The sequence below is a fragment of the Lemur catta genome, chromosome 1, assembly GCF_020740605.2.
Source record: "Lemur catta isolate mLemCat1 chromosome 1, mLemCat1.pri, whole genome shotgun sequence".
In the NCBI taxonomy this organism is placed as follows: domain Eukaryota; kingdom Metazoa; phylum Chordata; class Mammalia; order Primates; family Lemuridae; genus Lemur; species Lemur catta.
Genome location: NC_059128.1, coordinates 9,032,103 through 9,045,473, shown reverse-complemented (window position 1 = coordinate 9,045,473; position 13,371 = coordinate 9,032,103). Strand labels below are relative to the sequence as shown.

Genomic DNA, 13,371 nt, shown 5'->3' with positions numbered 1-13,371 from the left:
GACCAGGAAGGGGCCTGGGGGCCTGTGAGGAAGCTGCCTGGCTGAGGCCAGGACCCAGGTGCAAGGCTGGGGAGGCTGGGAACCAAGGAGCGAAGAAAACAAGATGCAAGACCAGCTCCTGGGGGCCCGGGCTGGCAGGAACAGTGCACGTGGTATGTATCCCAGCCTCTAAAACCACAGGAAACAACCGCCCCTCTGTGCCCAGCTCTGCTAGAATACCCTGCACTGTGCCAAGTACATACATAGATTATCTGCCTTAATCTTCCCTCCTTCCCGCAAGGCAGTGACTGTCCCTTTTCCCAGGAGCAAGCTGAAGTTTAGGGAGCTCTGGAAATCTCTCCTGAGTCCCCAGAGCCACAGCAGATATTGGAGCCCAGGCTTCCTGGCCCCAGCACCCAGGCTCTCAGCCTCTGAGCCCTGTGCATCCTGCCTCAGGAGCTGCAGTCTCTCCGGTCGCCCTGTACGGAACACTTCCGCTCCATGAGGAGTCTCGAGTCTTCCTCCACTTCACAGATGGGAAAATGAGGTTCCAGGAGGGCATGGGACCCATTCCCGGCCACATAGCTACTAACGGACAGAACAGGATTGGAACCCGTGTCCCTGTCACTGTAGCACTGGAGACATGACAAGCTTAACTGAGGTGGTGAAGCACTCACAAGGAAACCCCGGGGAAAGTTCCGTGGGTGGGTGGGGAAGGCCCCAGCTGCCCCCTTTCCCAGACGGCAAGAGAGAAATGTTTCTTTCTTACCGTGAACTTGGTTTTGAAATGTCAAAGCACATAGAAAATGCAGCATATCTGAGCCCTGTGGGAGGAAACAGCGGCAGAGAGCCCAGGATGTGACTCCCTCTGCCTGGACTCACCTGGGAGCTCATCTGATGGAAGTTCTCCCTCTGCCTTCCGGGCCCGTCCACCCTGGCCTAGCTGTCGGCCCTTCCTAAGAGCTGCCCTTGCCTTCGCCTACGCCAGACTCACCACCAGGTGAAGAGCCGCCACAAGGGTACAAAGGTCCAAGTGCTAAGTGCCCTGAGACAGCGGGTACACGTGCAGGACTATGATGCTCAGACAGAGAAGGTCAGGTGTTGGGGCAGAGAGAGGGGAAAGGTTGGTCAGGAGAGACTCAGGGAGGGAGGGAGTGTTTCATTTCTCATGCATACCCAGACCCCCAAAAAAACGGTGTTCCAAGTACAGGCAACACACGGACAAAGGCTCGATGATTGGAAATCAAGGGGTTTTTCTGCCAACAGGAGAGTGTGAGCCTAGGAGATGTGACAGTGGGGGGAGCTGAGGCTGGAAAACAGGATCGTGTAGATAGTGGAGGACTTTTGATGCCAGGTGAAGTGTGGTTTTCTTTGGTGGGCAATGGGGAGCCATGGAAGGTTTTAGAGGAGGAGAATAACATCATGAGACGCATGTTAGAAATGTTTCTCATACAGGCTTGTGTGGCTACCTGGTTATTTGCATACCTGTCTCCCCTTAGGCTGTGAACCTTTAAGAGCAGGGTGTGCCTCACCCACCCCATAGCCTCAGGTGCACCTGGATGGCAGAAAGAACGGGTGGTCTGCTCTTTGTGATCTGTCAGGGAGGCTTCCCCCGATGGTGAAGTGAGCAGAGAAGGGAGCGAGAATGTGAGTGACGAAGCCCTCCAGGCAGAGGCAATGGTATGTGCAGACTCAATTTCCCCAACTGCAAAATGCAGATAATGGCTCCTCCCTGGTGATGTTCTGATGAGGCTTAGACCAAATATTGACTCTGAAAAGGTGATGTAAATCCTTAATTTTTACTGTCCACTTCCAAAAAAAGCACGAGATATTGATAATAAAATGCACAAAATCAATAAGACAATGCATGAAAAAGGAAGCACACAGGGAACCAGGTGTGGGGTCACCACCGCTTCCAGCCTGGCTGCGTGATGAGTTTGCCGCAGAAAAAGGTAGGTCTTCCTCTAAGAGCAACCATCGTTGGGTGATAAATTAGAATTCTGGGATAGCTAAATGGATGTGACCCCAGAAGTGTATAAGTCAACTGCTCCATTTACAGATGGGAAAATGAGGCCCAGAGAGGGACAGGGACTTGGTCACCCAGCACTCTAGCATCAGCATGGAGATTATAACTTGGGTCTCTGACTCTTAGTTCAGGGTTCTTCCCCTTGTCCCTGGCAGCCCGCTCTCAGGCCAGGGCACCACGATGCCCGGCCAGGTACTGGGTACCAGCCCTTTAGTGCTACTTGGACTGAGGCCCTGCCTTGCACCAGGTGGGTGTGTAAAGTGAGACCCTGGTTCTGACTTAGCTCAGGGAGTCACTCCTGTCACTGGGCAGAGCCCCCTCCCTACCCTGCTGAAGGCAGACCTGGGCCAACCCAGACCTGGCAGGAACCCTAGCCACACAGAAGCAGGGAAGGGGCTGGCTGGGGATGGGGGACCCACCTGGCTGCATGGGTGCCCCTGCCAGGAAAGGAGGTCAGAGGGCATGCTCTTAGTCCCTCACCAACAGAGTATGGCCCACGGACCAGCAACTAGGGCATTACCTGCAACTCATTAGAAATGTACTCTTGGGCCCCACCCACCTCCGCCCACCTGATCGGAGTCTCCATTTAAACAAAATCTCCAGGAGGTCTGTACACACATCAAAGTTTGAGAAGCACTGTCTAGCCCAGCCCTGCCTGCCATTTAACAGACAGGAAACCTGAGGTCCCAGGGGGAGGGGCACCGATGGCCCAGGCCACAGGGACCCACGGCCACACCTCTGCATACCTCTGTCTCCCGGAGCCTGGCCTCCAGGGCTGCGCGGGGCCCCTGGGTGTTGTCATTGACCTGCAGCCGGTCCTGCACAGCCTTCATCCACGCCTGGGCGTCCTCCACGCTCCTGTCAAAGCCCTCCTGGGGCTGCTGAGTCATGGCACCTGCGGGGGCTGGGGAAGGACCACAGGGGATCAGTGGGGGCTGCAGGGAGGCCCCCAGGCAGGCTGGTGGGTGGGGACAGGCCCACGCCTCACTGCCAACACCCTCCCTGTGCTCCCAGTTGGGTGATACAGCCAGAGGCCAGCGTGTTTGTCACACAGCCAACGTTCTAGAGACGGCAGGATGGAGAAGGGTCCGTCCTCTCGCTGCCAATGAGCTGGGGGAGTGGCCCAGGGCACCGGGCTGGCAAAGCATCTTTCTCTGGCCCCTCAGCTTCCCTGCTCCCCTCTTCCCCCAGCGTGGGGCTCTCGGGCAACTCTCTTCTGTCTGTTCAGGCTGAAGGCCTGGACCTCAAAAGTACAGTCTGAGATACCTGGACCCATAATGAAAACTGACTTGATCGGATCAAAGAGGTCTCGACCTAAGGAATATAGTTTTAGGCATCAGCCAAGCTGACACCATCCTGAGCTCCACCTGAGGTCAATGACCCTCTCAGGCTGGGTTGGCCATGTTGGCGGCCTGTTGTCCCTCCCTCTCCACCGCCCTGGGTCCACGGCAGCTGCTGCCCATCAGCTGGCTTAGTGCCAGCTCTGCAACCCACTTGCTGCTCCTGCCTTAGGGGACACCCTCCTGCTGGCATCGGTCACCCGCCAAGCCAACTCCCGTTGCTCGACGGCCCACCCTGCGGCTTACCGTGGGCTGTGGCTGCAAAGTCTCAGGTTTTCTCCTGTGACTTTCTCAAAGCCCAGGCAAAACTCTTCGTATTCCAGTTCTAGCTGTCTGCTTGTAGTAACTATAGCCTGCTTTGGACTGAAGTTACTGATATGTGCGTTTTAAGGGAAGGGACTGTGTCCGCCTTATCCTCCAACCTCCCGCAATGCCGTGCACAGAGTGAGCCCAATGTTGAACTAGCCCAGAATGGGGATAAGTTTAACACACCAAAAAGCTCACCACAGCATTATAGAAAACTGCAAAATAAAATAAAACTAGAAACAACCTAAGTGCCCAATAACAGGGGATTAGTTCATTAAAATATGGTACACTTGCACTTTAGAGTATTATGCAACCAACACTTAACATGAATTTGCAAAGGGGAATTTTTAGGATATAAGGATAATACAAAAAAAATGAGCCAAAATTATATATTGAGTAGTCGCAATTCTACAGTTAATAAAAGCAAAATGAAACATTAACGATCACAAAAAACAGTCAGAAAAAGGCTGGGAAGTCTTGTCATTAGAGGGTCCACGTGACTGGGCCAGAGCCAGGGGGTGTGGGCAGAGTGGCCTTGGCCACTCCGAGGCCTGGCCCTTAAGCACATCCCATGTGGCCCTCCGGCCCCTCTCTCCTTGGCATGGGCAGGGGCACAGTGACCTTGGAGGCCACGTGGTCAAGGACAATCATCTGTGGTTGATGGAACCACCACTGGAAGGTTTTTTCCCTTATTTTTTCTCTTAGCCACTTTGTGAATTTTCTAGAAAGGTTAATTATTACTTTACAATGAAAAATAAAAAAAAAAAACCTTTCCTTGACATTGGCTAAATTGTTTATTGGTTCTTTCTTCTCAGTCAACAGTTGTTCCACAAGCACCTGCTGGGAACCGACGCCCTCCCTGGCCTGCACAGGGTGGGGGGACCTTCAAAGGGGAGCCCCTGAACGACAAAGAGAAAAGAAACAGGACATCAGAAGTGCCGCTGACCTGGGCCAAGGGTGAGGGTCGGGGGTCGAGGGTCGGCCAGGGGAAGGGCTGCTGACCCAGTGGGCTGTGCTCTGCAACCGGCCGAGATTCTCCCTGTGTGTTGTTTTCCTTCCAGAGCTGTTTTGATTTTCTCTAACAACTTAATGTCCCCTGCAGCCACTCCCTGTTTTTGAAAAGCACATTAGAATGTGAAGCGTTTAAACTGGTTCACTGTGGCTCTAATTTCTTGTCTAGTGTGTGGCTTGACTGGCTTCCAAAAGCTCAGCTTTTATTTTTATAAAGCAAGGAATGGGAGGGACAGAAACGAGTCTCCCTGAGTTTCAGATGACAGGACAGTGGGGCCCCACGGCTCTAACCACCAAAACGCATCGAGGTTTTGGACAGCCCTTCTCATGGGACATGCCTGGTGGTCTGGTGACCCCCAGGTGGGTCACATGGAACACAAAGGCCAGCGGGGCAAGCAGGGTGCGGGGGCCTCAGACTGACGGGCCCCGTGGGCTGGGCGAGGTTGCAGGCACAGTTCAGGAGGCCCGGGCCTCCTCTTGGCTTATTCTGCCAGAACACTTGGCTTTAATTCAATGACACAAACAGGAACCAAGCACACGCTCTGAGCCACAGCACCAACTGACAGACAGCAGGCACCGACCCTGCCCTGGAGAAGCTGCGCATAGAACACAGTGTGGCTGCAGGTGGAGCCACAAGCGGGGGGTGGGGAGAGGCCTAAACTTTCCCAGGAACCTCTTCTCAGAGTAGGGGCTTTGAATGCCAAGAATAAAGTGCAAAGAATTACAAAGGAAACCTCATGTTAAAACCTAGTTACCAAACACTAAAAATCAAATTCATGGGACACACACACACACACACACACACACACACACACACACACACACACTTCTTTATTAACACATTAAATCACAAGACCTGACAATGGGCTGAGCACAAGCAACATGTCAAGATACCAGCAACAACCACGACGCAGCCAAAAACATACATGTGACAAAGTTCCAGGTGCTGCCAATGCCAGAGGGGGGTTGGTTTCGCCTTGCTTGTAATTGAAGGACATGCTGTCAGCTAGAGGTGAGTAGGACGGCGTTAGTTTCCCATCCAAGTTCATGGGCCCCTGAATTCTATCCGCAGGCCCCTGTCAGTTCCTGGGCCCCAGGTGAGAGTCCTATTCTAGGCCTCCCAAGACAAGTCATCAGCCCTTCATTAATGTCAACGGAGGGACGAGTGAGCAGATGAAGTGACCTGCAGTGCTGGGTTAGAAGAGGGGTGGGGACTTCCTAAATGCCCAGTTATGGCCGAGGTGGGGACAGCAAGAGAAAGTCCTGGACTTGGAGTCTGAACATTTTCCCCGAGCAAATGCCTTTGCTTCTCTGGACCTCAGTTTCCCCATCTGTACACTGTGAACGTTGAACAGGGAGTCTCTGAGGACCCCCGAGCTTGTGGCTGAGAGGGTCCATGTTACCGAGAGCTCTAAGAGCCAGGTCGCCCTGGCCCGAGCTGGGCCTGGGGACCAGCCTGTGCCCTCAGACTGTCAGCCTGGTCTGGGCCCCAGCTCCCTCCTCTGCCCAAGCGACCCCCTCAGCCAGTGCTTCCCGAGTCATGGTGCCCTCTCCACGGGCCAATGGGCCAGCTCCCATGGCTGTAACTACACACAGCCGCCGGTCACTCCCTGAACTTCCAAGGGGGATGGTCAGGGAACATTTACATGGGCAAGGGGGCAGGGGCACACTGTTCCTGGAAAGGGCCAGGCAGCAAACCTTTTTAGCCTCTGTGGGCCACAAACATTCCCTGTTGCATATTCTTCCTTGTTTCTACAACCCTTTAAAAATCCAAGAGCCATTCTCAGCTCACTGGCTGTACAAAAACAGACCACAAGCCGGACTTGGCCTTCAGGCTGTCGTGTGCCAACCCCTGTCTTGGTCCCAGGCTGCAACCAGCAACTGCAGAAAGCCCAGCTGCCAGCCAAGCTAGCTGGCCAAGTGACCCCACAGGCATGTGTCTGGGACAAGGCTGGCCTTGAGGGCAGAAGGACCTAGAATTGGTCCCGATGGTTCAAGCCCAAAGACTCACTAGCTGTGTGACATCTGGCCAGTCACTTAACCTCTCTGGGTATCCACTTCCTCATCTAGAAAGTGGGGATAACACCTGGATTAATTAATGATTAATGAAAATGCCACCTACCCAGAACCTGGTGTACACGCCATGCTTGAAGCGGTTCCCTTTTTCCTAAATGCACGTGTCGGGTGGAGGCTTTCCCTCCCCAGGAACCTGCATCCAGACCGCGGCTCTCACCATCTCAAGGTTGGCGTAGGGAGGGACGGGGGCACTGACTGTTGGACTAACGAATTTGTGCATACAAGTGGCTGCTGCGTGCCAGGTGCTGAGGATCCGGAGATACACCAGGTGGGGCTCTGGCCCCGGGGGGCTCCCCGCCCAGTCAGGGGTGCGGATCAGGCAGCTACAGCACAGGCCAGTATGAGCTGTGTGAGAGGGGACGAGAGGGCCACGGGGCCACAAAGAAGGCGGGCTGGCTGGCAGGCGCTGCCTGCCGAGGGCGCAGGAGTGGGCTCCTGATACACTGGGGGAGGGGGCTGGGGGAGGGGGCCGCTGAGGCTGGAGCATGGGAACAGGGGTAGTCCATGGAGGAAGCTGGAGTGGGGGGGCAAGGGCCAGGTCAGAGAGCCTTAGGAGCCACGTCCGGGATACTGGACTTGACCCTGAGGGCAACAGGGAGCCAGTAAGTATTGGGGGGTGGGTGACACGGCTCCAGGCAGGCCACCCTGGCCAGGGTGGGCAGAGGAGGGAAGAACTTGAACAGAGGTGGGCTGAGGCTGGAAGGTCAGTGCAGAGACGGCAGCTGCACGTGGCCCAGGACAAGGGGAGGCTACAGGAGGGAATTTTCATCTCTCGATTGGTTAAATGGAGATAGTATACATTTTTTAAGAGATGGGGTCTCACTCTGCTGCCCAGCCGGAGTGCAATGGTGCAATCTTAGCTCATTGTGACCTCAAACTCCTGGGCTAAAGAGGTCCTCCCACCTCAGCCTTCTGAGTAGCTGGGACTGCAGGTACGTACCACTAGCCCCAGCTAAATTTTTCTTGGGTGTTTTTAAAAAATTTTTTTAAGAGATGGGGGTCTTGCACTGTTGCTCAGGCTGGTCTTGAACTCCTGGCCCAAAGCAATCCCACGCATTACAGGCATGAGCCACTGTACCCATTCTGGAGATAGTATTAAGGAAAAAAAGTGACTATGCATTTTTCCAAGCATTTTCAAACATGGCAAGAAACCAACATGCTCAGGGTAAACAATAAGCTGCTTCTCTTTCCAAGCCACTTCTGGGGCCATTCCTGGGGTGTGGCCGCGGGAGAGCAGGGCTCTGGGCGCGGCTCTGAGCCGGCCCTACTGAGTCAGCGAGAGGCCTGGCCCAGGGGACACTGACCATTTCCAGTTCAGGCTGGCGCTGGTCTGCACAGGAGACAGTTAGAAAGAAAACAGCCTTGGGTTCCAGCGCCCGTGTGGCTATCACAAATGACAGCAGGAAGAGAAGTGATTTTTTTTTTCGGTCTTGATGATAGAAAACCTGGGCTGGGGCAGAAGATGGAGCAGTCCGGAGACCAGATATGCGCTCAGAAGACGGAACCTGGGTCCAAAGCCACTGGTCTGGGAGACCAACCAGTCCCGGGGGGGCGGGCCCTGTGGGCACAGCTGGAGGCACGGCCTCCCCAGGAGGGGACAGTACGGGTGCCCTTTGGGAGAAGCCTCTAGAACCTGAGCTCCAGGCCTGAGCTCTCTCCTCAGAAAAGGAGACCTTAAATAGAATCAAACAGAAAGCGCAAGGCAAAATGAGGAAGCTGGAGTGTCATGGAGAAGTGTGTGGTTGACTGAGGGTGCTGGAAAATGTGGTGTAGACTGAGGAAAAAGACAAGACCAGCGAGGGAAGAGGGGGATGCTAACGCTTGTGGAAGAATGAGATACCCGCACTGTCAGGCACTTGTCCAAAACCGCCCCCTTTAGTTCTCCTGGCACCTGGGTGTGAGAGGCTGCCCACCTCGGGGGGCAGCAGAGGCAGAAGAGGGTTCCGCTCAGGCTGAGCCCTGCGGCCGTTAGCTGGGGGCTGGGCAAGCCTCCCCTCCCCCGGCACAGCCTCTGCTGAGAACGCCGCAGGGCCCAAGGGGGCAGGCGTGGGGAGCCCCTGCCGTGGATCTGCTGGACTCCAAGGCCCGTGCTTGTCTCGCTAGACCACATGGCCTCCAAAATAAAGTCCCACCTCACTACCATCCAGACATCCGACACAACTGCCCCTGGGAGGACTGCAAGGCTGTACGGGGCAGGGTCCAACCGGCAGAGAAAACCCACTCTGAGTCCACCTATGGAACGAGGGGGTGAAGGGGCTGCACAGAGCCAAAGGGATCCCAGAGGTCAGCCACTAGGCTGGAGAGACAAAGGGGGAGGTAATGTCACCAGACCCAGGTTGGTGACTAAGCAGCGGGAACTGGAGCCCCCAAAGAGACACAACTGCTGCAGAGGACCCCACCCAGGGCGGAGAGGCTGTCAGAGGAACTCCAGCCTTCCCCTTGCCTCTGCCCTGTGCACTTACCTCTGACCCCGCCAGAAGCCAGCACAGGGGAGCCTGGGCCATGCAGCCTGCAGGCCATGCAGACCCAGGGCAGAGCAGGGGACAGGGAGGAATAGACGTGAGGCCCCCAGGCCAGAGCCGCACAGTCTGTCCACTGAAGACTGTGAATGTCCCTCTGGACACCAGCTCCCTTTGCCCTGATTCCAGGCCCAAGAGCAACTGGCCAAGCTGCAATTTGGTCTCCGGAGACCAGCCTTGCAGGAAGGACAGGCTACTGGCACGGATAAGAATGCCTGGTACTGCCTGCCTGCCGGGTCGGCACCATGGATTGCCAACTGGGGCTCAGAGCCCTGTCTCTTGGAGTCAGTTGGCTTAGATCCCTGCCCTGTCCCTTCCCTATCCTGAGTCCTGCACAGCTTGGGCTGCTGGGTGGTGCCCCTTCTTGGCTCTGCAGTGCCACGGGTGAGGGGCAGTCACCCCACAAGGCCCAGGTTATGACAGCCCCCTGCCTCAATCCCTCCGACATCCTAACAGCAATTTAAAAATGCCCTGGGAATTTGCAAACATGGCAATACTTCTTGCCATTCGGTGATCTAGAGGTGCCTCTAAGAATCCTGCTCAGGACTTAACCAAATCCTGCAAGGGAACAACCGCCAGGCATGACACGAAACCCCTCCCAAGCAAGGAAAGGGGCAAAGTCAGGCTCACAGAGCGACTATCACGTGGCTGGCATCATTCGTCCCATTTCACAAAGATGGAAACAGACTCAGAGAAGCGAAGAGCCTGCCCAAAAGCTATGGATCTGGGATCAAGAATAGTGACAGTGAAAACCAGCTTTATCTGGCGTCCTGTGTGTGCCTGACTCTGTAATAAAAGACTTACAGCTATTAACTCATTTATCCCACAAAGACCTGGTGAGACACTTACTATTACCCCTACTTTATAGCTGAGAAAACTCAGGTTAACCGATACTAAGATTGCTGCCCAAAGTCACGGGAATGCCAAGTAGCAGAGGGAGGACTTGAACCCAGAACGGTCTGAGTTCAAGGCCTTTGCTCTTAGCCACCCCCGCCCCACGGTGCTACAGAGTTCCAAGGCCCTCCCTGCATCTCCCGGGATGCAGTGTGGGGAGCCCGGGCAGCAGCCCTCTGTGGGCGTCATGGCTAAGCACCCAGGTTCCAGGAAGGCAACTCCAGGGTGTAAATCTGGGCCTCAGTTCAGAGCTCAGGACAAGCTGAGCCCTCAGCCACCAGGCAGCCTCCGTCACACTGTGCCTGGTCACCCCATCCCTGTGCCAGCCCAACTGCCTATGGACATTTGGTTCCGGAACCCAGAAGGCGTCGGGATTCAGACCCCAGTGAACCCCTGCTCCCGTGGCAGCCCTACACGCAATGACATCCCGGCGCTCCTGCTGGGTTGGCCTGGCTGGGGCTGCCCACCCACCGCAAACCAACCAACCCCACTAGGGGCGTGCTCCCCTCGCTGTGACTCACACGCTGTCCCGTGACTCATTCCTGCCCTGCCACACACAGTTCCCACCCCTATCCTCTCTCTCCCACCGCTCTCTTACACTCGGGTGGAATTCCGGGAACTGAGCTGGAGCTGGTTTTAATCCCAAAGCTTGTTCCAATGGATTCTGGAACACTCTTTTGTTTACTTATCACTGATGACAGTGCAGGGAGGCCATTGTCCAGGGCACCGAGAGGATGGATCCCGGCGATTCTCTCTTATGTGGCATCAGCAGAAGGTGATTCTGAGAAGAAAGTGTGTGCAAAGGAGGGACGGGAGCCCTCAGCGAGCACAACGCGGCCATTGGACCAGGCCCGCTCGTCTTATTAAATCTTACAGCGACCCTCCAAGGTAGCTGAATCCAGAGTTAGGAACATTTACTGGGTTTTATTTCACATTGGAGGTAAGCAAACAGAGCCTTGGACTGCACCAAAGCCACACAGGCCGCAGGGCCACTCTGCCCCGTGCACTGGCTATGAGTGGTTATACAGGAAACCCCACCTTGTAGGGAGGTTGTGAGGTCCACTTTACGATTACAGCCACAAAGAGGACCAGCCAGCGACTGCTTTCGAGACACGTGCTCCAAAAGCCATTGTCAGTCAGCCCCACCATCGCAGATAAATGGTATCTGGCAGCGGAAGCCGGCTGCTCTCTGGCCCAGCTCCTTCCCCAGATACGCTGACTATAAACCAGCTTTTCCAGCCACTCCTGAGTGAGCTAAACCCAAGCTCTCCAGCAACAGGCACGGGCTGAGGACACCAAGATCTCTGCCTGGGAAACGCTGGCCTTGGCAGTGCAAAAGTACAAATGTCTGAAAGGGGTGAGAAGGCACTAGGGCAACTAGGAGAAACGGGGGAATGGTGGGGTGGGGTGGGGTGCAAGGACAGAGTGTGTGCCAGGTGCAAAGACGGTCCCCAGCCGCAGGGGGTGGGGAGGGGTGAAGGCTGCCTGCCCGCAGAGGAGAGCCATCCCTGGGGCAGGGCAGGTGGTGCGGGATGGAGCCTTAGCTCCTGGGACCAGGTGTGATTGGCTCAGGCTCTGGGAAGGCAGCCAATCAGAGGCTGCGAAGGGGAGGGCTCCCTGGGGGTTCTCAGGCAGGTCCTGAAGGGCACCCTGGCCAAGGGTGACAATAGGCTGCTGGCAGTGTGGGCAGAGCCAGTCAGAGGGCAGGCAGGCAGGGGATGGCTGGGCAGGGTGTCAGGGCACAGGTTACCTGTTCATAGGTCAGGGCACCTGGCTGGGACATTGAGTGCCACAGGTGTGGTGCGGACAGGCCAATCAAATTGGCTGGACAGTGCTGGTTTTTACACGTGAGTGTGACTGTGGGTTGCGAAATCAATTCAGGGGTCTTGATCAAAAGTGCTTTATAAGGAAAGAAAAGAGAATAGAATGGAAAACATCACAGTACCTCTCATGGACTAAGGATCAATATTGTTTTGTGAGACTTTTGCTTGTCTTACAGCTGTGTTACACACGCATGAGTGTAGAATGTATTTCTCAGAGCTGTGATTTAAACAACAAAAAACGAAAGCAAACCCTTTGAGGAACAACAGGTTAGGTCAGCAGTTCTCATGCTTGAGAACCCAGAACCACCTGGAGGGCTTGCTAAGCGCAGCGCTGGATCCCACCCCGGTGTCTACGGCAGGGCGGGGATGTGCACATCAAATTCCACTGCCGGTCCCGGGACCTCACTTTGAGAACCACTGGATCCGAGGACATCTAAGGCTCCTGTAGGCTGGACTTGCCCCTTCCGGCTACGGGGCATGTGTGTCCCTGGCATAGTCCTACACGTGGTGCGGGCAGAGGGTGGAGCTAGGTGTCACCAGCTTTGAGTCAAGGTGGGCGACGATTAGAAGTCTGAAAGCAAAGTCCAGAGAACTTCTGCCTGTCTTGCCTCAGCTGTGTCAGCCACTTCCATTTCGAACAGCAGAGCAGGCCTCCTCCTTTCAAAGGACAGAGTGAGGGGCTCCTGCCCCCTCCCCAAATTCCAAGGTATTCACACGGCTGTTGGAGCTATGCCCGGTGGCGGCTTCTGTTTAATCAGCAGACCCGAGGGCGTTGCCCTGAGGCAGTACACACTCCTCAGAGGCCCCGAGGGACCTGAGGGATTGGCTGCCCCCCCCCCCACAGGCAGGGCACCCTAAACCACAGGGCCACCAGTGCTCCAGCCTCTCCTCCTGTCGCCACCTCTGCCCCATAGACCCTGGACCTCCTAGGAACACTGGAACACCCCGTGTTGTCCCCTCTGCAAGCACCAGGCATCTCCTTCCCTCCCCCTTGGTCCCCCCCCACACACCCCTTCCTCTAGGATACCCTGCATCCCTGGAGGCTGGGCCCACAGAGCGCCTCTTCCAAGAAGCCTTTCCGGAATGCGATGCACCCTTGTCCTGTGTAGATGTCAATCTCAGCCTAGATCCCACTGGACTAGAAATCCCTGTCCCCTCATCTCCCCTGCTCCCCACTGAGCTCAGTGCCTGCTCTGGGTGAACACGAATAAACGGGACTTCTCACACCCCACCCCCGAGGGCCAGCAGAGTCTCATTTGGGACAAGGGGGCAGGGGCCAGGTGGGTGAGAACAGAAACCTGCATTCCAGGGGTACACTGTCCCCCCTACCATCCCCTCTTTCAGCTCCATCCGCACAGTGCGGGGCAGAAGGGGGAAGTGCTGTGCACCCTCTGGAA

At 55.7% G+C, this 13,371-nt stretch overlaps 1 protein-coding gene across 1 annotated transcript in view; it reads right to left on the bottom strand.

Annotated features, from left to right (window-relative positions):
* The window catches only part of SYNE3 (spectrin repeat containing nuclear envelope family member 3), a 79,985-nt gene that overhangs the window by 40,536 nt on the left and 26,078 nt on the right, over window positions 1–13,371 (bottom strand). Inside the window, exon 2 of the mRNA XM_045561324.1 lies at window positions 2,752–2,909. Within this exon, the coding sequence (XP_045417280.1) occupies window positions 2,752–2,895 (144 nt within the window). The 5' untranslated portion in view covers window positions 2,896–2,909. The remainder of the gene's footprint in view (window positions 1–2,751; window positions 2,910–13,371) is intronic.